Genomic DNA, 20,355 nt, shown 5'->3' with positions numbered 1-20,355 from the left:
TCAACGAGGTCATCGCGACCTCGTTGACATTAATTGTCTGCCTTTGAAAATAGCACGTCTTGACCAAAAATACATGGTAAAAAAAAAAAGTACACCCCCCCAAAAAAAAAACACGTCATTGGCACGTTGCGCCATTGCGGAAAAACACGTCAAACACGTCAATTGCACTGAATGAGTTAATGGGTTAAAGTTAAAGAAGACTTGCTGAATTAGATTTACAACTAGGAAAAGATTCAGTTTGGGTTTAGGATTAGACATTTGGATTTTAGGTTTAGAGGTTAAGTGTTGTAGTTATGTCTGAATGACACTTAGTTGTGCACCAGTGTCCCAAATGGCATTTTTATTTAATTTTTGTTGCCAGACCCAAGGGGCTTTGTATCTGTTTTCTCCATACATGGTATGTCACTTTGTCCCCCGGCCCCAGCCAAAAAAGTCTGTCCCCCTTTCGTCATAGAAGGGACATAGAAGGTACACACGTCATGCGAAGCCCGGCCATTCAGATTTCAACCACTAGGGGTCTGGCAGTACCAGGTCTCCTGGTTCTAGTTTAAAATGGCATTCAGAAAATCTTTTTGAAAACAAATATGTGTGTGTGTGTGGTATGGCTGTTCTGCTCTTCACCCTCTAGGTGGCAGAGCAGCGTCTGTTTGAGCGCAGCAGGACGTTTCTCCGACACCTGGAGCAGAGCCTGGGTCAAGACTCCTCCCACTACCAGGAAGTAGTGTCTGTTCTGCAGGGAAGCGCCGCCCCCGACCCGTCTAACATCAGCAAGGTACTGCAATTACTTCTACTACTACTATTAACTCTTTCTTTTTTTTTTTTATAACTTTGTGTTTATTGAGGATACATCAAATCAGTTACATTTATCACTTTATCAAATAAAATAAAACAAAACAAATCATAGAACAGACATTTACATGAACTTAGACAAACAAAAAACAAAAAACATATTTACATATTACCTTTTTAGACCTTTGTGGGGGTGCACATTAACCTCATTTTCTTACGTCATCACATCCCTTCTCTTAAGATTATATATAATATCCATTTTTCCCATCGTTTTTCATAGAGATCTTCCCTTATTTTCAGTTTGAATGTTAGTTTTTCCATGTCTTGAATATTGTCCACTATATTTCTCCACTGTTTATAGTCCGGTGTGTCAGTCTTGAGCCAGTTCCTGGTGATAGCCTTTTTCCCAGCCGCTAGGAGGATTTTGACTAGATAACAGTCTCCTGGATGTACAGTTCCCTCCATATGACCCAAATACATTACAAGGCAAGAATGGGGAATTTCGTAGCCTAAAACCTCACATATTGTTGAGTGCAGAGTTTCCCAAAAAGGCTGGATTTTCGTACAGCTCCAGAAGACGTGTGTATGATTGGAGTCAATGTTTCCGCAGTTTCTCCAGCAAGGCTGTTGATTCTTAATTTGTTTACTTTTAATCTGGGGTGTAATGAAATACCGAATTTGATTCTTCCATATGAATTCCCTCCATCTATTAACTCTTTCACTGCCAGGCATGAATGAATGAATTCATCCGTCTCCGGTCCCCTTGCCAGCGAAAACGGCAATTTTACTGTTGCCTTAATGGAAAAATCATGGCATATTCTCCGTGACCGTCGTCCTCACGGAGATCGGCTCATTACGCGCAAGGGGGTCCGGTAGAATCGAGAACAAAAAAATGGCTGGCCGCGATCCTCCATTCCAGAGCTATGGCCGTTTGAATGTGGCTTGTTTTTTGAAAAACACAAATCCTAAAAGTGGACTTTGGTGAATCCTTTTTTTGGTGGTCATGTGATTTCTGGGTGTACTCTTCTTCGGTGGTGCTTGGATCATTCACAGGCTGCGGAGCGGCGCCCAGAGTTTGAAAAAAAAAGTCTAATCAAGCAACAATTTTGCGGACCCCGTGCAGTACTGTACCTCCACTTGTTGAAGACCTGTGAGAGTCTGCCTGACTGGAACTACAGGAAACACATGGGCTGTTGTCCAGGAATAATTGGCATTCTCTGCTTCATGTCATGTTCAACATAAAAAAGAAATACACAGAAAAGAAAAACACAAAACACACTCCAATATCATGTTTATTATGTCCTCAACTTCATTGAAACACAGGATTTGGGTGCCCCTTTAAGCTCGAGAGTTTACAAATGTAACCGAATGGACCAGAAAGGGTCATTTGTACACTTTCTGAGTTATGGACCCGTAAGGGTCTCATAACAGACACTGAGAAGCACTGTTATCCAAAGACCAATTCCTAGTCCAGATGTAGCATTATTGTACTGTGGTTTCCATCAGAATTCAAGGGAGGCTTTTTTTAAAGGGGGTCATATCATCCGCTTTCATTGCCTGGAACTGGTTCTCTGCCGTGGTCATCAATAATTGTATTATTATTTTGTTTTGTTTTTATTAGGCCCTGTGCTTTAAATAGTTTGGTGGGCTCACTGTTTTTGTTTTTGTGGGATTAGAGTTGTGATCGGGCCAATGTTTCTGTCCGAACCCGTCCCGAGACCGATAGCGTAGAACCCAAGACCGACGGCATAGTGCCCGACCCCGGCTCGAATCTGACCAGTAATTATTAACACATTCCCTGCCAGGTATTAATTAATTAATTAATTATTTAGCTTCTGCCAGGGTTTTTACCTTATATTGGCGATCTTTGGAGGGCCATGGGAGGCGCGATGTTCACGTGGATGTAAACAAAGCATGTCTGGGGTGGGGGAGGGTCTGGTCCATAAACTGGAGAAAAATCTGTTTTCACTACAAAAAAAAGAGAAAGGAGTGTTTTTCTAAAGAAGGAGTGGACGGCAGTGTCATGTTTTGGGATGACGTCCCATCTGTCCATTCCTTCTTTCAGGGTCCTAGGATCATTCCTAAGTTGCGTTAGAGCGCCCCCCCTGTGGAATTGTCAAAGAAATATATTGGCTATGAGAAGCTCGGCCAATCAGTTATGCCACCGGGTCGGGTTGGCCAATCAGGGAAGCGATGCATACAATCCCCCCGAAATCACTGATAATATTTGGGCTTCTTTCCCCACCTTCAATGTACTTACATATTGTACAACTAATTTAAAACTACATTTTAACATTTTAGCCACAGCAGCGTTCCTTCTTCTTGGCCGCAGCATCTTTATTTTGGCCGTTAAGATCTCACCCTACTGTGCATCTCCATATACGGCCATATCAGTTGGATCACTGGTGCAACGTAGCTGTGATGTAGCTGATCAGGCCTAGATGTGAGGGCCGCGAAGCGAAGAGACCTTATAATAGTATATACAAGGATGTTTCCGAGTTACGCCGGGACGCTTCTCCATATACTATATTTATAAGAGACCTTATAAATAATAGTATGTACTAGGACGTGTGCGAGCCCGGCCCGTCAGGTGCCCCGGGGTCCCGGCGGGTTTTGCTTGGATATCCCAGCGTATGGGATTGCTGTTTATTGTCTCCGCCAGGCCGAAGGCTTGGTGGAGAGTATGTTTTCACTTTGTCCGTCCGTGTGTCCGTCCGTCTGTGAACACCTAACATAGGTCAAGCTTCACGTGTACACAATATGTAATATAAGTAGGTAAGACAGGAACAGTACTTTCTTTCACAACCTCGCCTGGCGGAGACCTGTGCTCCGAGGAGCACATTTTCTAGTTGTTGTTTTTTTTGCTCACTGGGAGCCAGCACTCATATTCTTTCTGTTTCTGTATGTAATCATGGCTGCCAGTTCCCACCTGATGTTGTATGGGAGTTCTGTCTGCTCCAGACTGTAGTGAATAACTGCTAGCTTACATATTGTCTTGAGACTAGGACGTAAGTCTAAGATGTACAGGTGATGTACATTACCTCTACCTCCAAAGAGGAGGATACGGTCTCCCACCATGCAACTGCGCGTCCAATACATTGACCTCAAGAAACTGTCATGGTCAAGTTTCTTCCAGGAGAACTTCTCTGGGTTGAATTTCCACAGAACATCAAGTTGTACTTCTGTACGAAATACATACAGCTCCCCATTGTAGGCAAAAGCTGGGTGACTCCAGAGTCCTTCTGAAAGACACTTCTTAGAAGATGTTTCCAGCCAGCAATTCGACTCTGTGTCAAACACTCTGACGTCGTTATTCATGCTGCTGTTATATCTCGCACTCTGACCTCCAGATACAAACATCTTTGTCCCGAAGATGGTGGCAGAGTGATGTGATGAAACAGGTGGCGGCGTGCCTCTGGTGTCAATCAAAGTCCAGAACATTGTAGCGGTGTCCAACGTGTAGATGTCATTAGTGTATCTAGGCAGCTGGGTGTTTCCTCCATGTATATACATGACCTTCCCCAAGACACACGCCGAGTGGTCCTGCCTCCCCTCTGGGACAGCACCAGAGACCGTGGCCTTGAACCATACGTGGCGGCCGACATCGAACGCATAAAGAGCGTTGCAATAATTAGAGCCTCCCCAGAGGTAGATGCTTTTTTCTATCAGCACCGCCGTGTAGCCCCAGCGCATGGAGGGAACCCCGAGGGAAGATTCTCCTCCGGTTATCACGGGGGGCAACTTAATCCAGCGCAAGGCCACTGTGTTAAACATGTACACCATAACATGACCGTGCCACTGCCCGCCGTACCCTCCAAAGGCATAGACCTCCTGCCCCACAGCTACAACAGCAGAATAGGGACTCTTTGTTCCTCCTTTCAGGTGCACCGTCCAGCGTAGCATGACTATCTGTCTCCGTAGATGTATACCTCACGTGTCTGTCTACCTCACGTGTCTGTCTGTCCGTCTGTCTCTGTCCGTCTGTCTCTGTGTCTGTCTGTCTGTCCCTCTCTAGATGTATATCCTCTCTCTGGACATGTACGACACCTTTATAAAGACCTGAAGTCTGACGTCACTCAACAACATAAACGGATGCCATGAATGCATGGCTAGCAGACCTCCGTTTACGAACAGATGTCCGTTATTTGTTCTGTGACTTTCCGCCTTTACGTCTTTTTTCTGGCTTTTAATCGACACAATCACTGCCAGTTATTAATTAAAAATCACACCCTGTGTGAAGGTAGCGGCGCCTTTTTTTACATTTTGTCATCGATATGTGTTTATAATGTGTTAATAGCCACGTGTCATGTGAAGCTCGACCAATCACTTTGTTGACGTACGCACCTGACCAATCAGAACGTTGACGTACGCACACGGACAAAGTCAGGTATAGAGCAGGATCCGCTCTATACCTGACAAAGTCAGGTATAGAGCGGCTAGCGGCACTAAAAATGGATTCATCTGCTACTGCCAGCTTTTTTTTGATTGGTGCCAACCACTCCTATATCTGGCTTTGTCCGTGTGTCCGTATGTATGTATGTATGTCTTTTCACAAACGTTGATGACAACATCAATACGGGGGTCATCAAAGGCACCACTCACTTCACACAGGGTGTGATTCTTTTAGCGCCGCTAGCCGGATCCTGCTCTATACCTGACTTTGTGCGTACGTCAACGTTCTGATTGGTCAGGTGCGTACAGTACGTCAACAAAGTGATTGGTCAAGCTTCACGTGACACGTGGCTATAAACACATTATAAACGCATATCGATGAGGCGCCGCTACCTTCACACAGGGTGTGATTTTTTTACCTAATTTTGACGATCCTCAGAGAGCCACAGAAACCACGTTGTAGCCACGGACGTAAACAAAGGCTGTCTGGGGGAGGGGGAGCGTCTCGTCTATCCACCGGAACAACATTTGTTTTACCGCGATCGTCCATTCTGTTGTTATCGGCAGTTGAATATGGCTCGTTTTCATCAAAAAAAGAAGAAATCTGAGCTAGATGTTTTTGTTTTTCTACCTCTCATAACATGGGAGTGGACGGAAGTGAATCTTTTTGGGTAATATCCGTCTATATTCCTTCTCTCGCAGGGATCATTCATAGGTTAGTGAAGAGCGCCATCTAGCGTAATGGGAAAAAAAATGATGGAGATCTCCATCAATGGCAAGGAATCCATTGGTAAATAGTCCATTTTTCAAATCAGCCTCATGGTGGCGCTGTAACAGGCAGATTCTCGTTTTGGCCTATAACTCTCCAAAACGTGAATCTGCCTGTTACAGCGCCACCATGAGGTTGATTTGAAAAATGTAGGATGGCATTTCTTCCTTGGCCTAGTGGGGATGTGCGTACAAAGTTTCACGGAAATCGGAGGCTGCGTTCATGACTATTTACCAATGGACCGAATGCACCCGCCCTCCAGTTAAAAATCACTGAAATCACTATAACGATAGAAAGCAATACATGATTTTTTTTAACACTCACCTTTTAATTATTATCATTACAAACTAATAAAATAACCCTTGTTGTAAAAAAACAAAGTTGTCCTTTAATGGGTTAAGAACAGTGCTATTAGACGTTGCACTAGTGATGTAGTAGGCCAATGCTTCGCTCAGGAAGCTACGCGTGCCCTCTGCATCCCGGACCACGACGGCCCTCATAGGACGGTCAAACTTTGAGATCCCTGTGCGTGGGGGGGTGAGGGGCAGGGCTGGACGCAGACAAGGGGGTCGGCCAGCGTGAGCAGTGGTGGGAAAAGTACTCAAATTCTTTACCTAAGTAAAAGTACCAATACTGTAATATAAAAATACTCTATTACAGGTAAAAGTCCAGAATTCAAAATGTACTTGAGTAAAAGTACAAAAGTATTGGCATCAAAATATACTTAAAGTACCAAAAGTATTAGTGACAGATCTTCAAGCTCACAACTCCAACATCATGTTTATTATGTCCTCAACTTCATTAAAACACGGGATTTGGGTTCCCCTTTAAGCTCGAGAGTATACAAATGTAACCGGATGGACCAGAAAGGGTCATAGGGTCATTTGTACACTTTCTGAGTTATGGAGCCGTAAGGGTCTCATAACCGACGCTGAGAAGCACTGTTATCCAAAGACCAATTCCCAGATGTAGCATTATTGTACTGTGGTTTCCATCAGAATTCAAGGGAGGCTTTTTTTTAAAGGGGGTCATATCATCCTCTTTCATTGCCTGGAACTGGTTCTCTGCTGTGGTCATCAATAATAATTATTTTGTTTTGTTTTGTTTTTATTAGGCCCTGTGCTTTAAATTGTTTGGTGGGCTCACTGTTTTTTGTTTTTGTGGGATTAGAGTTGTGATCGGGCCAATGTTTCTGTCCGAACCCGTCCCGAGAACGATAGCGTAGAACCCAAGACCGACGGCATAGTTCCCTACCCTGACTCGAATCTGACCAGTAATTATTAACACATTGCCTGCCAGGTGTTAATTAATTAAGTATTTAGCTTCTGCCAGTTTTTGTTTTACCTTATATTGACGATCACGTGGATGTAAACAAAACATGTTGGGGGAGGGTCTGGTCTATCCACTGGAGAAAAAAAAACTGTTTTCACCAAAATAAAAGAGGGAGTGTTTTTCTAAAACTCATAAAAAAGGAGTGGACGGCAGTGTCGTTTTTTTGGGATGACGTCCCATCCGCCCATTCCTTCTTTCAGGGTCCTAGGATCATTCCTAAGTTGGGTTAGAGCGCCCCCCTGTGGAATTGTCAAAGAAATATATTGACTATGAGAAGCTCGGCCAATCAGTTAAACCACCGGGTCGGGTTGGCCAATCAGGGAAGCGATGCACAATCCCCCGAACACACTGATAATATTTGGGCTTCTTTCCCCGCCTTCAATGTACTTACATATTGTACAATTAATATAAAAAACTACATTTTAACATTTTAGCCACAGCAGCGTTCCTTCTTTTTGGCCGTAGCAGCTTTGTTTTGGCCATTAAGATCTCACCCTACTGCGCATCTCCATATATGGCCATATCAGTTGGATCACTGGTGCAACGTAGCTGTGATGTAGCTGATCAGGCCTAGATGTGAGAGCCGTGAAGCGGCCCAAACATCTAGTTTAATATAATTTATAAGAGACCTTATAATAGTATATACAAGGATGTTTCCGAGTTACGCCGGGACGCTTCTCCATATACTATATTTATAAGAGACCTTATAAATAATAGTATGTACTAGGACGTGTGCGAGCCCGGCCCGTCGGGAGCCCCCGGGTCCCGGCGGGTTTCGCTCGGGTATCCCAGCATATGGGATTGCTGTTAATTCCTTTTTTTTTTTTTTTTGCTCACTGGGAGCCAGCACCCATATTCTTTCTGTTTCTGTATGTAATCATGGCTGCCAGTTCCCACCTGATGTTATATGGGAGTTCTGACTGCTCCAGACTGTACCGAATAACTGCTAGCTTACATATTGTCTTGAGACTAGGACATAAGTCTAAGATGTACAGGTGATGTACATTACCTGTACCTCCAAAGAGGAGGATACGGTCTCCCACCATGCAACTGCGCGTCCAATGCATTGACCTCAAGAAACTCCCATGGTCAAGTTTCTTCCAGGAGAACTTCTCTGGGTTGAATTTCCACAGAACATCAAGTTGTACTTCTGTACGAAATACATACAGCTCCCCATTGTAGGCAAAAGCTGGGTGACTCCAGAGTCCTTCTGAAGGACACTTCTTAGAAGATGTTTCCAGCCAGCAATTCGACTCTGTGTCAAACACTCTGAAGTCGTTATTCATGCTGAAGTTATAACTCGCACTCTGACCTCCAGATACAAACATCTTTGTCCCGAAGATGGTGGCAGAGTGATGTGATGAAACAGGTGGCGGCGTGCCTCTGGTGTTAATCAAAGTCCAGAACATTGTAGCGGTGTCCAACGTGTAGATGTCATTAGTGTATCTCGAGATTCTCAACAGCTGGGTGCTTCCTCCATGTATATACATGACCTTCCCCAAGACACACGCCGAGTGGTCACGCCTCCCCTCTGGGACAGTACCAGAGACCGAGGCTTTGAACCATACGTGGCGGCCGACATCAAACGCATAAAGAGCGTTGCAGTAAGAACACCCTCCCCAGATATAGATGCCTTTTTCTATCAGCACCGCCGTGTAGCCCGAGCGCATGGAGGGAACCCCGAGGGAACATTCTCCCCCGGTTATCACGGGGGGCAACTTAATCCAGCGCAAGGCCACTGTGTTGAACATGTACACCATAACATGACCGTAAAACCTCCCGTACCCTCCAAAGGCATAGACCTCCTGCCCCACAGCTACAACAGCAGAATAGGGACTCTTTGTTCCTCCTTTTAGGTGCACCGTCCAGTGTAGCATGACTATCTGTCTCCGTAGATGTATACCTCACGTGTCTGTCTGTCTACCTCAGGCGTCTGTCTCTGTCCGTCTGTCTCTGTCAGTCTGTCTCTGTCAGTCTGTCTCTGTCCGTCTGTCTCTTTGTCTGTCTGTCTCTTTGTCTGTCTGACTGTCCCCTCTCTAGATGTATATCCTCTCTCTGGACATGTACGACGCCTTTATAAAGACCTGAAGTCTGACGTCACTCAACATAAACGGATGCCATGAATGCATGGCTGGCAGACCTCCGTTTACGAACGGATGTCCGTTATTTGTTCTTTGACTTTCCGTCTGTACGTCTTTTTTCTGCCTTTTAATCAACACAATCACTGCCAGTTATTAATTAATAATTGATTCATCTGCTACTGCCAGCCGGATGTAAACAAAGGCTGTCTCGTCTATCCACCAGAACAACATTTGTTCTACCAGGATCGTCCATTATGTTGTTATCGGCAGTTGAATATGGCTCGTTTTCATCAACAACAAAAATAAGGTTTTTGCATCAAACGGTCACATTTTGCGCATTTGTGGCGCCCCCCTATGGATCAAAGTGGAAATGCTTTTGGGGATTTGTTGAGTAAACCACCCTTGACATGTGATTCAAATGTGGGATTGATTGGACGTTTCGTTTGTGATTTTTGGCCTTTTTCGTAAAAGAGGCCCCTTCCGCTAACTTTGGAAGCCATTTGCGGACGAACGGTAATGACTATCAAAATTCCGCTTGGAGATGTTTATCGCATTGATCCATAGAATAGATCATGTGTACCGATTTTTGTGAAATTTGGACAAAATCCGTAGGAGGAGGAGCTAAAAGTGTGTTAGAAGAAAATTCAAAATGGCGGAAAATCTATCCAGACGGAAATGGGCGTGACCTATATGGGGAGATGCGTCTTGACCCAAGGAATCCAGGGAAAAAAACATTTTGATTTTACGACCTACGGTTCAAGAGTTATAGGCCAAAACGTAAAGTGGGCTGTTATAGCGCCACCATTTGGCCGACTGGTGTGATTATTTTTTAAATAATTTTGCAATAAAGTATGAACCTCCCCTCCAAGTCTTGTAACTGTAGCCCTTACAGTTTCCGAGAAAAAAATACTTGAATGGGAGTTTTTGCAATTCCCATTAAAGTGTATGGGGAAATTGAATGCACTAATAAATCAATATAAAAAAATCTATCCAGACGCAAATGGGCGTGGCGTAGGCCAAAAGGTAAAGTGGGCTGTTATAGCGCCACCATGTGGCCGAATGGTGTAATATTTGTTTAAATAATTTGGCAATAAACTATGAACCTTCCCTCAAAGTCTTGTAACTCTAGCCCTTACCGTTTCCGAGACTTCTTTTTTTTTGAATGGGAGTTTTTTCATTTTCCCATTAAAGTGGATTGGGAAATTTGATGCACTAATAAATCAATATCAATAAAACTATGCAACCAGTCTCTTAGAAAAGTACAAGTGCACGATTCCCGTTGAAGCCGGTCATTTTGACAGATGGCACTAAATTGGGAAAAATAAACTGTGGGAGGAGTAGCAGCCCGAAATAAAGTTTATCTATAAATAAAGAAAGAATAAAGTAGGTGGAGAACAATAGTCTGGTTGCCCTGTTAGGGCAACCACACTAATAAAGAAATAAAGTAGGTGGAGAACAGTAGTCTGGTTGCCCTGTTAGGGCAACCACACTAATGACGGAGATATCCATCAATGGCAGGGAATGTGTTAAAAGGCTGTAATCTGGTTAATTAACTGGCTTTTAGAACAGTGCTATTAGACGTTGCACCAGTGATGTAGTAGGCCAATGGTTCGCTCTGGACGCTACGCGTGCCCTCAGAGGACGGTCAAACTCTGAGATCTCTGTGAGTGGGGGGGTGAGAGGGGCAGGGCCGGACGCAGAGAATGGGGTCGGCCAGCGTGAGTGCCTGTCGTGCAGTGTGAGGGCAGAGGGGAGGATTGTGATTACTGCCCATGGCGGTATTGTTGGCTCCGGAAGATCGCCCAATATGCTCTACGCACAGCAGCCATATTGTGGAGAAATTAACAGGTGTTGTCAATGCTACTAATGAAGGCTCTGTTCCATTCAGGTCAAACAGAGTCAGGGTGCTGATATTGTGCATGTTTGCTCACTGGAAACACTCCAGTGAGCAACACTGAGGGGCTTCCAAATGGCCCCTTGACCGGTGTGTAACTCTGAGAGTGTACAAATGGAACCAAATGGACCCTTACGGGTCCATTTGGTTCCATTTGTACACTCTCAGAGTTATGGTGGTCGTGGAAATTAAGAAGTTTGACTGTGCTACACTAAATGGAACAGAGCCTTCATTAGTATCATTGGTAACACCTGTGAAGGAAGTGATAATGTGGCCATTTGAGATAATTGCGATTATTGTTTGCATAATCGTCCATGTCCATGTTATGTTACATTTTCAAAAACAGTGGAAATAGCAGATCTACAAGCTCAACACACATGTATCTAGGGATAGGACTTTTAACCAGTTTTACTATTAACCGTGATTTAAAATTTCACAATTAATTAACCGCAGAGGCTCAGTATAATCGTGAAAAAGAAATAGAAAAAAAACGACTTGGGTCAAGATGCATCAAAAGTTAATTGTTAATAATTTTAAAAAATGAAATAAAGAAATCCATGATTTTAAAAAAAAACATGGATGTTTACAGTATGTCATAATCCCTTAAACCCCTAACTGCTCCCTGAGGTGCTGCCCCCGTAACAGCAACTACTATTGATGCTTAGGATGGGTAAAGTCCAGAGAACACATGTCACTCTATACGCAGATGTACAGTGACAAATACAGCACATTATCATGATTATTATTATTATCAATAATGTGACTTCTGTTTCTCAGATCTCCTCCCTCCTCAAAGACCACGCCCACCTCCACGAGGAATTCTGGGTATTCTTCAAAGACCTCCACGGCAACCGGCCGGCAGAGCCGGCCCGGCCCGAGACCACGGCAAAGGCAAACGACTCTGTTTCCCAGAATGCCCGGAATCGAACCAGGAAGAGAGCGACAAGACGCCAGCGTTCCAAGACCAAGAGGAGGAAAGGAGGAGGAGTCCAAAAGAGGAGAGAAGAGGGGGAGGAGCAAAGGGAGCTTGTAGCAAAGGTGCGTATAAGGGGACAATGTAATTTGTCCAGCCCTATGGAATGCATGTGCTAACTAAAAAAATCACACCCAGTGTGAAGTGGGCGGTGTGTGGTCATCACAACATGACTCACTTTAAAAAAAGGATAAATTACTTTTTTTAAAGTCCATACTGCTATTCATAGGGCTGCACATGTGTCATGTGTTTCGCTAGCCAATCACAGTCCTGAATTTGCAAAGTCAGCCAATCACATTACAGTTAGTGGTGATGACACTAGCTGTAATGTGATTGGCTGATATGAAAAAAGTATCGATTTGCATTAACAATGGAAGGGTTAGGGGGTATACAAATGTTTTGGTCGGTGTCCAAAACTCACTTATAGGGGGCGGCTACACCGCCCCAAAAAACTACTACTACTTTTGTCACATTCCTAAGTCAATAATTTGATGATCAGCGGACCGGTAGGCAGCGGTTCCGGTAGGAGAAACAAAGGAGACTCTTCGTGTCTCCTACCGGAACCGCTGCCGGTTATCAAATTATTGGCTTAGGAATGCGACAAAAACAAACAAATATCCATGAATTCAAGGGTCCATGGGGTGACTAATCGATAGAAGAAAAGTCATTTTGGGGGTGAACTATCCCTTTAATACTTCCTAAGGGTAATATGAACATCAAAACAATATTTTAAATCTGTTTTTATCATTGTTATTTCTTTAAATTTAAAAGTTCTACTGAATTTAGCTTTTTTAATATTTTAAAATGATAGTAATATAAAAAAAAATGTAGTAAATTGAAAATAAACAAGATGTAGTAAATTAAAAATAAAGGGATATTTACTCGCGACCCGTAGAAATGGGTCTCAACTCACTGTTGGGGAAACACTGATCGACGGTACTCTTTCTTGCCCTGTAGTCTGTATCTTAACTGCTGTGCTGCCTCTGGAGACTTAAGTTTCCACTGGCTGGATCAACAATGGTCTTCTCTTATATTAGGGGGAGGAGCAGAGAGAGGAGAAGGAAGAGCTTCCAATCTGTGCCAGAAACATCAGTGCGACTCTTCCCACTGGAGAGAAAGTGACTGTGTGGACACGGTGAGTACAGCCGTGTGTGTGTGTGTGTGTGTGTGTGTGTGTGTGTGTGTGTGTGTGCGTGTGTGTGCGCTTGATTGATTGATTGATTAAATGAATGAATGACTGCACTTCCATAAACAACAACACACGATATAACCTGATGAAGGTCTAATGGACCGAAACGTTGTTATTAAACATAGCTAAAATAGCTGATCTACAAGCTCACAACGCGTCGCATTGCGACACGTTGTGAGCTTGTATGTCGGCTATTTTTGTGCAACACTGAAGTGAAAGTGGTTTATCATACTAATCCATTTAGTCGTGTATTTAAAAAAAAATCTGCTCCAAATTGTTCCCGAACCTTATATCGATGTATAAAAAATTAAACAAATGATCAAAATAATTTGCTTCTCAATTAATCGAAAAAGTTTCATTCATTTATAGTTCAAATTCATATCAACCATTATGTTTGGGGAAAGTCGGTAGCGCTGTCGCTTCACAGCTAGAAGGTCCTGGGTTCGATTCTCGCCGGGGACACTGTGGGCGCTGGGGGCGTGTCTTGTCCTCCGCGTCATCAGCGCCCATACCCTGGGTGGGGTTGGTGAAAGGGCCTACTCTGTGTGGAGTTTGAATGTTCTCCCCGTGTCTCCTAGGGTAGTTAATACCCTCACAAAAACATGTAGTAATCCTGGTCGCTATAACGCCTCCCCCTGGCCAGCCGGGGCGCCTGATGGAGGGGAAAGGAACTGGTTGGAAAACGTGTTCCTTCCACGTGCTACGTCCTACCGGGGAAACTCTCCCCTGTCAGATGACAAGAAGGTCAGTTGGCTCTCATGCATTGAAGGAGGCATGAGCTCGGCCCTGGCCTCCCTAGGCTGGTGGGGGGAGTGTAGCGCCCAGGATCACTTAGGAAATTGGCACCGGGTGAAAAAAAGGGTTACAAAATCGTGGGATAAAAAAAAAAATGTGTGGGGAAAAAAGTGACAGCCCTGACGTATATTAGTGATGGGTCGTTCATGATCAATTCGTTCATAAGAACTAGTTCTTTGCCGTGAACGAACCCGTTCACTTCCTGAAACTGTTACGTTCACGATTTTGTTCCAGCCACCGCCCCCCGCTCGGCACACGTCACGCACACAGGACGGGAGGTCGCGGGCTAAGCTTAGACCTGTCACCGGACCATGCAAGCTGTTTACCGCGCCGCAGGCACTCGCTGCCGGCCGGAACCAGAAGCGCTACTGAACGTGAACGAATCATTTGAACGAATCATTGCCGTGTACGAAACCGTTCGTTCACTGAAATGAACGTGTTTTTTTTCTTCCCACCACTAACGTACGTTGTGTGTTTATCTCCAATTGGTCATTTCAGAGAGGAGGACCGGGCCATCCTAACCGCCTGTCAACAGGGTGGAGCCAACCGGAAGACGTTTCGTCGAGTCTCCACCCAGCTGGGAAACAAGACGGCCAGTGAGGTGAGAGAGTGACCAGTTGCTTCCTGGTTCATCCCAAGGCTATGATAGGAGAAGGTAGCAAAACTGGACCTGGACGTTTGGTGAAATACATTGGAGTCGATGAGAGACGGCTGGACCAGCTTGTGAACAAACACTCAGTCAATAGGCTCTATTCACAGCAGACATGTTATGAAGACATTCACAGGTGTTACCAATGATACTAATGAAGGCTCTGTTCCATTCTGGTCAAACAGAGTCAGGGTGCTGATATTGTGCATGTTGGCCCACTGGAAACACTCTGTTACACCAGTGGGTCCACAGTTGGGGGCCAGGGACCCTCATGGGCTTCCAAATAGCCCCTTACATGTGTGTAACTCTGAGAGTGTACAAATGTGTACACTTTCAGAGTTATGGGGGTCGTGGAAACCACTGTGCTACATTAAATGGAACAGAGCCTTCATTAGTATCGTTGGTAACACCTGTGAAGGAAGTGATAATATGGCTGCTGTGCATAGAGACTATCGGTTCAGGAATATAAAAGAAGACATATCACAGGTTGTTTTCTAATCACTTGTTTTTCGATGTGCACAGTGTATCATTTTATTGAGGCATCGAAACAGCGCTGTGTATCGTTTCTGGCTCGTCAATGGTCGACAGTCTCGCGACACTTTGTCACTTCCAGAAACATGCTTTGTGCTCTTTGGAGACCTCAGTAAAATGATACAGCGTACACATCGGAAAACAATGTGTGATACAGTATGTCTTCTTTTATTTTCCTGGGCTGACTTTTTTATAAAGGTTGCAGTCGTTGAGAAATAGTGTGAAAATGACATAGATGCCCGTACCTTCTTTTTAATTAACTTGGTTCATCCCTATAAGAAGGAAAGGACATCTACGTCACTTCTTTGGCTTTATAATGTTATTGAGGCATTTAAAAGACACAGAGTACATTTGTTATTCTTTCCAATGGGCTGGTATCGCAACACAACCAATTATCGCCATACTGCCGAGCGCTGTTTAGATGCCTCAATAAAATGACACATCGAAAAGAGGTTTCTGCCCACGGCTACGATATACAGTAGTGTTTGTTCATAAGCTCATCCAGCTGGCTCTATAGGGCCTATGCACAGCAGCCATATTGGAAAGAAATTTGGCCTCTTCTTACTACCTTCACAGGTGTTACCAATGACACTAATGAAGGCTCTGTTCCATTCTGGTCAAACAGAGTCGGGGTGTTGGCTCACTGGAAACACTGTGCTACACCAGTGGGTCTAAAGTTGGGGTCCAGGGACCCTCATGTTTCCTTGAGGGGTTTCCAAATGGCCCCTTACGGGTGTGTAACTCTGAGAGTGTACAAATGGAATGAAATGGTTCCATTTGTACACTCTCAGAGTTATGGGGGTCGTAGAAACCACTGTGCTACACTAAATGGAACAGAGCCTTCATTAGTATCATTGGTAAAACCTTTGAAGGGAGTGATAACATGGCTGCTGTGCATAGAGCCTATTGACTGCAATGCACTCCACAGAACTTCCGCTTCCAGTTTGCCTCCCATGTATGTCAATGGCGCATGCCCAGTGTTGAATGCTTCCCTACCTTCATTTCAGATTCCTTATTTAACCCATTAAGACCTGAGGCCGGCCTGGCATGTCGCGGGTTCGAATCCCGATCCCGACGACCTTTGCTTCGTGTCACTCCCCATCTCTCTCCCCATTTCCTGTCGGTCTATTGTCCTATCATTAAAGGCATAAGAGCCCCAAAACAAATCTTTTACTAATTCTAGAAATGCCTTCTAAATCAGTAGTTCTCAAACTTTTTTGTAATTCAAAATGTTTCAAAAATGTTCAAAGATAGCAGATTTACAAGCTTCGTGCCACGCTGTGAGTTTGTCTATTTACGATTTTTGAATAGCCAACGCTAAAATCTAAAATGACAGATGTTTTTTCCCGGTTTTAACACATCTCCTGCCAAGGTATTAAACATAGTTTGTTACGCCCTTGCCAGCGTAATTACCTTAATCCGACGATCTTTGAAACGCTGTGGAAGCCACATTGTGTACACAAAAAAAAAATAGTCCATGTGAGGAGGCGGAGGCATCCGCGTGTACGCTGGAACAATAACATTCCACCCGCGATCGGCCATTTTGGGGCTATGGCTCGTTGAAAATGGGTGGTTTTCAATGCAAAAAAAGGAAACTGAGATAAGTGTTTTTCTAAAAATTCTATAGTCAGGTTTGATGGATGTGACGTTTTTTGGAATGACATCCAATCCACATACTTGTTCTCTGAGTGACGATGGATCATCCCAAAGCTGTGTTATAAAACATTTATACTAGAACGACTTTATGCGTCTTTGCGTCCAAGTGCACTATTTAATAGAATGACTTTATGCGTCCATGGCGGGAAATGAGTTAATGGGTTAAGAAGGAAAGGATCACTTTCATCGTCTGGAATTTCCAGCTGGAAGATTCGTCATCGTTTTATCATGAGACTGCCAAACAATAGCTGGTGCTGATTTTTCAAAAATAGCAGATCTACAAGCTCATAGCGCAGCACTTGGTCTGCGCTATGAGCTTCATAATCTGTAAAGAAATCTGCAAAAAAAAAAGGAACTTTTCCATGGCCCCTTGCGGCACAAAGCATTGTACCCAGTCATATATCTGCTATTTTTGAATAGCCAAAGAAATCTAAAATGACAGAGATGCGTTCCCGGTTTTAAAACAGCAGATATACAAGCTCATAGCGCGGCACCGAGTGCCGCGCTATGAGCTTGTAGATCTGCTATTTTAGAAAAAAAATGAAAATTTGTGAAAATCTTTGAATACTATATTTTTTTTAAGCGTTAGGATTTAGAAAAAAAATGTTTTAATCTGCCTCAGGTCTTAATGGGTCGATAAGTACCTTGGTTCATCCCAGTGCATATGTATTTAGAAGAGGTAGTGTCACCTCAAACTTTTATGTATTTACATAATAACAAACAATAAAGATGGAAAGAATTGTCTGTATATAAAAATATTTTATATTTTGACAGCCGCTTCTACAAAAAATCTCCTCTCCTCTCCTCTCCTCTCCTCTCCTCTCCTCCAGGTCAGTAATCGGTTCAGACACCTCATTCAACTGTTCCACTCCGCTTCCCATAAACCCTCTTCCTGTTCTGCGGAGGATCAGCCAATCAACAGCCAGGAGGCGGCCCCTGACTGACCACCAACCAGCCCAGTGGTTCTTACATTGGGGGTCCAGGGACCCCCAGGGGTCCTTGAGGGGCTTTTCAGGGAGGTCCCCAGCAACGTTAATTAATATAGCAATATAGCAGTTTAAGCAATTTAACCCAATATACATCTACAAGCTTCACAACGTGTTGTGAGCTTGTAGATTGGCTATTTAAAAAAAAAAAATGAAATTTGCAAGAAATCAAAGAATTCAGGTGGGGGTCTGCGGTCAAATATATATATATATATATATTCATTTGGGGTCCTTAACATGAAAACATTTGAGAGCCATTGCCCGAGCCCAGTGGTTCTCAAAGTGGGGTCTGGGGGACCCCCAGGGGTCGTCCAGGGGGTCCCCAGCAAAATCTGTTTACCCACTTTAACCCTATATGCATAGGGGGCTTCAAGCTCACAACGCCACATTGAGATGGATTTAGAATATTTTTGAATAATTTTGACAATACACGTCTTGTTCGGGGGGTCCCTTGCACAACATATTTTCAGATGGGGGTCCGTGGCCAAATATATGTATTCATTTGGGGGTCCTTGACGTAAAAACATTTGAGAACCATTACACTAGCTAATGAGAGCCAACGTTCGCATTACAGATGACTCTTGAGGCCAATTTATGGTTGGAGCGACAAGTGTCTCACAACCAGTGTTGATTTTGACAGCAAATATTTATATAGTTTTAGTCCTAGTCTTTTGAATAAAATTCCATTTAGTCATATTTTAGTCGTCTGAATATTCGTAGTCTAGTTTTAGTTGACTAAAGATTTTAGTCAATTAAATCTACAGTTGATTTAGTCGACTAAAGTTAATTTTGGCAGGCCTTGATGGTGTCGTAATGGCTGATTTGTTGCCGAAAATAGCAGATCTACTAGCTCGCAAATGCGTCTGCGCATGTTGTGAGCTTGTAGATCGGCTATTTTCGGAGCGTGACACCTGCGCGCAACCAAGCATGAAATGACTTGTCGTAGTTCTACTGGATCTCTTCTCCACTAGTCCCTCCGTAACATTTTAGTCTAGTTTGTATTTGTTGGCAAAATTGTCAATATGTTTTGTCATAGTTTGTCATAGTCATCATAGCGTAGTTTTTTATTTCGCTTTTGTTTCGTTTTCGTCAATGAAAAAAGGTAGTAACGAACATTTTTCATCATAGTTTTAGTCGACAAAACGAACACCGCTCACAACGTTCTGAGATTTGAGCAGTCATACTTTCTGCGACTCGCGAACAGTGAAATGCAAACAAGGAAGTGAATGTGGTCTCGTTCATGTCCGTGGTAGCGGAACTTACCTCGTCTTCCCAACCAATTAGACGCTTCATTTTTCCAGAGGTACGCGGACCCGTCGGCAGACGTCCTCCACAGCCCATTTTTTGTCGTTTTGACGTCACTTTCGTCCTGCGGCGCGTCGTTTGACACTCTTGTCAAACAAAGCATGAATTGGCCTTTACTGTGAGCATTGAACCTGTGGCGTTATAGTTACAGAACGCTCTTTAATCACTAGACTGAAAGCTGACCGGTACAACCACAGTCTAATGCTGTTGTACTGGGAGCTGACCAGTACAACCACAGTCTGAAACTGTTGTACTGGGAGCTGACCGGTACAACCACAGCTGTTGAAGGTTTTGTGTCTTGCTAAACTTAGATGTAGTTGTTATTAATTGTATTACTAATAAGAATATCTGGACGTCTGGAGGTTACAGGTAGCCTTGCTATACACCATTGTGTATTATTATTGATATTTATGTTTTATTTTGTTTTGTTGGAGAACCTTGTGTTTACGTGGCAATAATGATGACTAGATTTCTTACTGAAGTGTTGTGATGACCAGTGTTATCTGTTTGAACATGAATGTGATGTATGTTCAAGTTGTTAATGAAGATCGTATTAAACTGAAAGAGGAAATAATTTGTCTGATTCTGTTAATTATTATAAATGAATACAGTAGATACCAATACATTTGATAGACAAGTATCTCTCTGTTAAGAGGTCATGCATTGGCTCAAACTCGACCAATGTGTATTCAAACTCGACCAATGTGGATTCAAACTCGACCAATGTGGATTCAAGGCCAAGAGCCTTGAATCTTCAAATATTAGTAGTGGAGGAGAAATTCACACTGAAGTTTAATTCACACTGATGTAACAAGATCTATAGGAGAACTGTAATGGAACCATGTGTTAAGATGTTTTCCAGATGTCAGCCCCCAGTCATTTTAATGTAATGATCCAAAGTCACAACAGCAAATGTACTTGATTAAACAAAAACTCATATCGGTTTGGTAATCCAGAACAAATAACTAAGATGTGACAATGATGGGTGTGAATTATAATTAATGACATTACTAA

The 20,355-nt window shown here is 43.5% G+C and overlaps 1 protein-coding gene across 1 annotated transcript in view; it reads left to right on the top strand.

Annotated features, from left to right (window-relative positions):
- Positions 1-19,915, top strand: part of gon4la (gon-4 like a) — a 55,751-nt gene extending 35,836 nt beyond the window's left edge. Inside the window, exons 23-27 of the mRNA XM_084081192.1 lie at positions 629-772; positions 12,035-12,295; positions 13,268-13,365; positions 14,713-14,815; positions 17,881-19,915. Coding sequence (XP_083937318.1) covers positions 629-772; positions 12,035-12,295; positions 13,268-13,365; positions 14,713-14,815; positions 17,881-17,994 — 720 coding nt within the window. The 3' untranslated portion in view covers positions 17,995-19,915. The remainder of the gene's footprint in view (positions 1-628; positions 773-12,034; positions 12,296-13,267; positions 13,366-14,712; positions 14,816-17,880) is intronic.
- Positions 19,916-20,355: the final 440 nt, after the last annotated feature.

The sequence above is a fragment of the Gymnoscopelus microlampas genome (genome assembly GCF_963454915.1).
Source record: "Gymnoscopelus microlampas genome assembly, chromosome: 15".
Lineage (NCBI taxonomy): Eukaryota > Metazoa > Chordata > Actinopteri > Myctophiformes > Myctophidae > Gymnoscopelus > Gymnoscopelus microlampas.
Note: the sequence above shows the minus strand (reverse complement) of the source record. Positions and strands in the feature narration are given on the sequence as shown.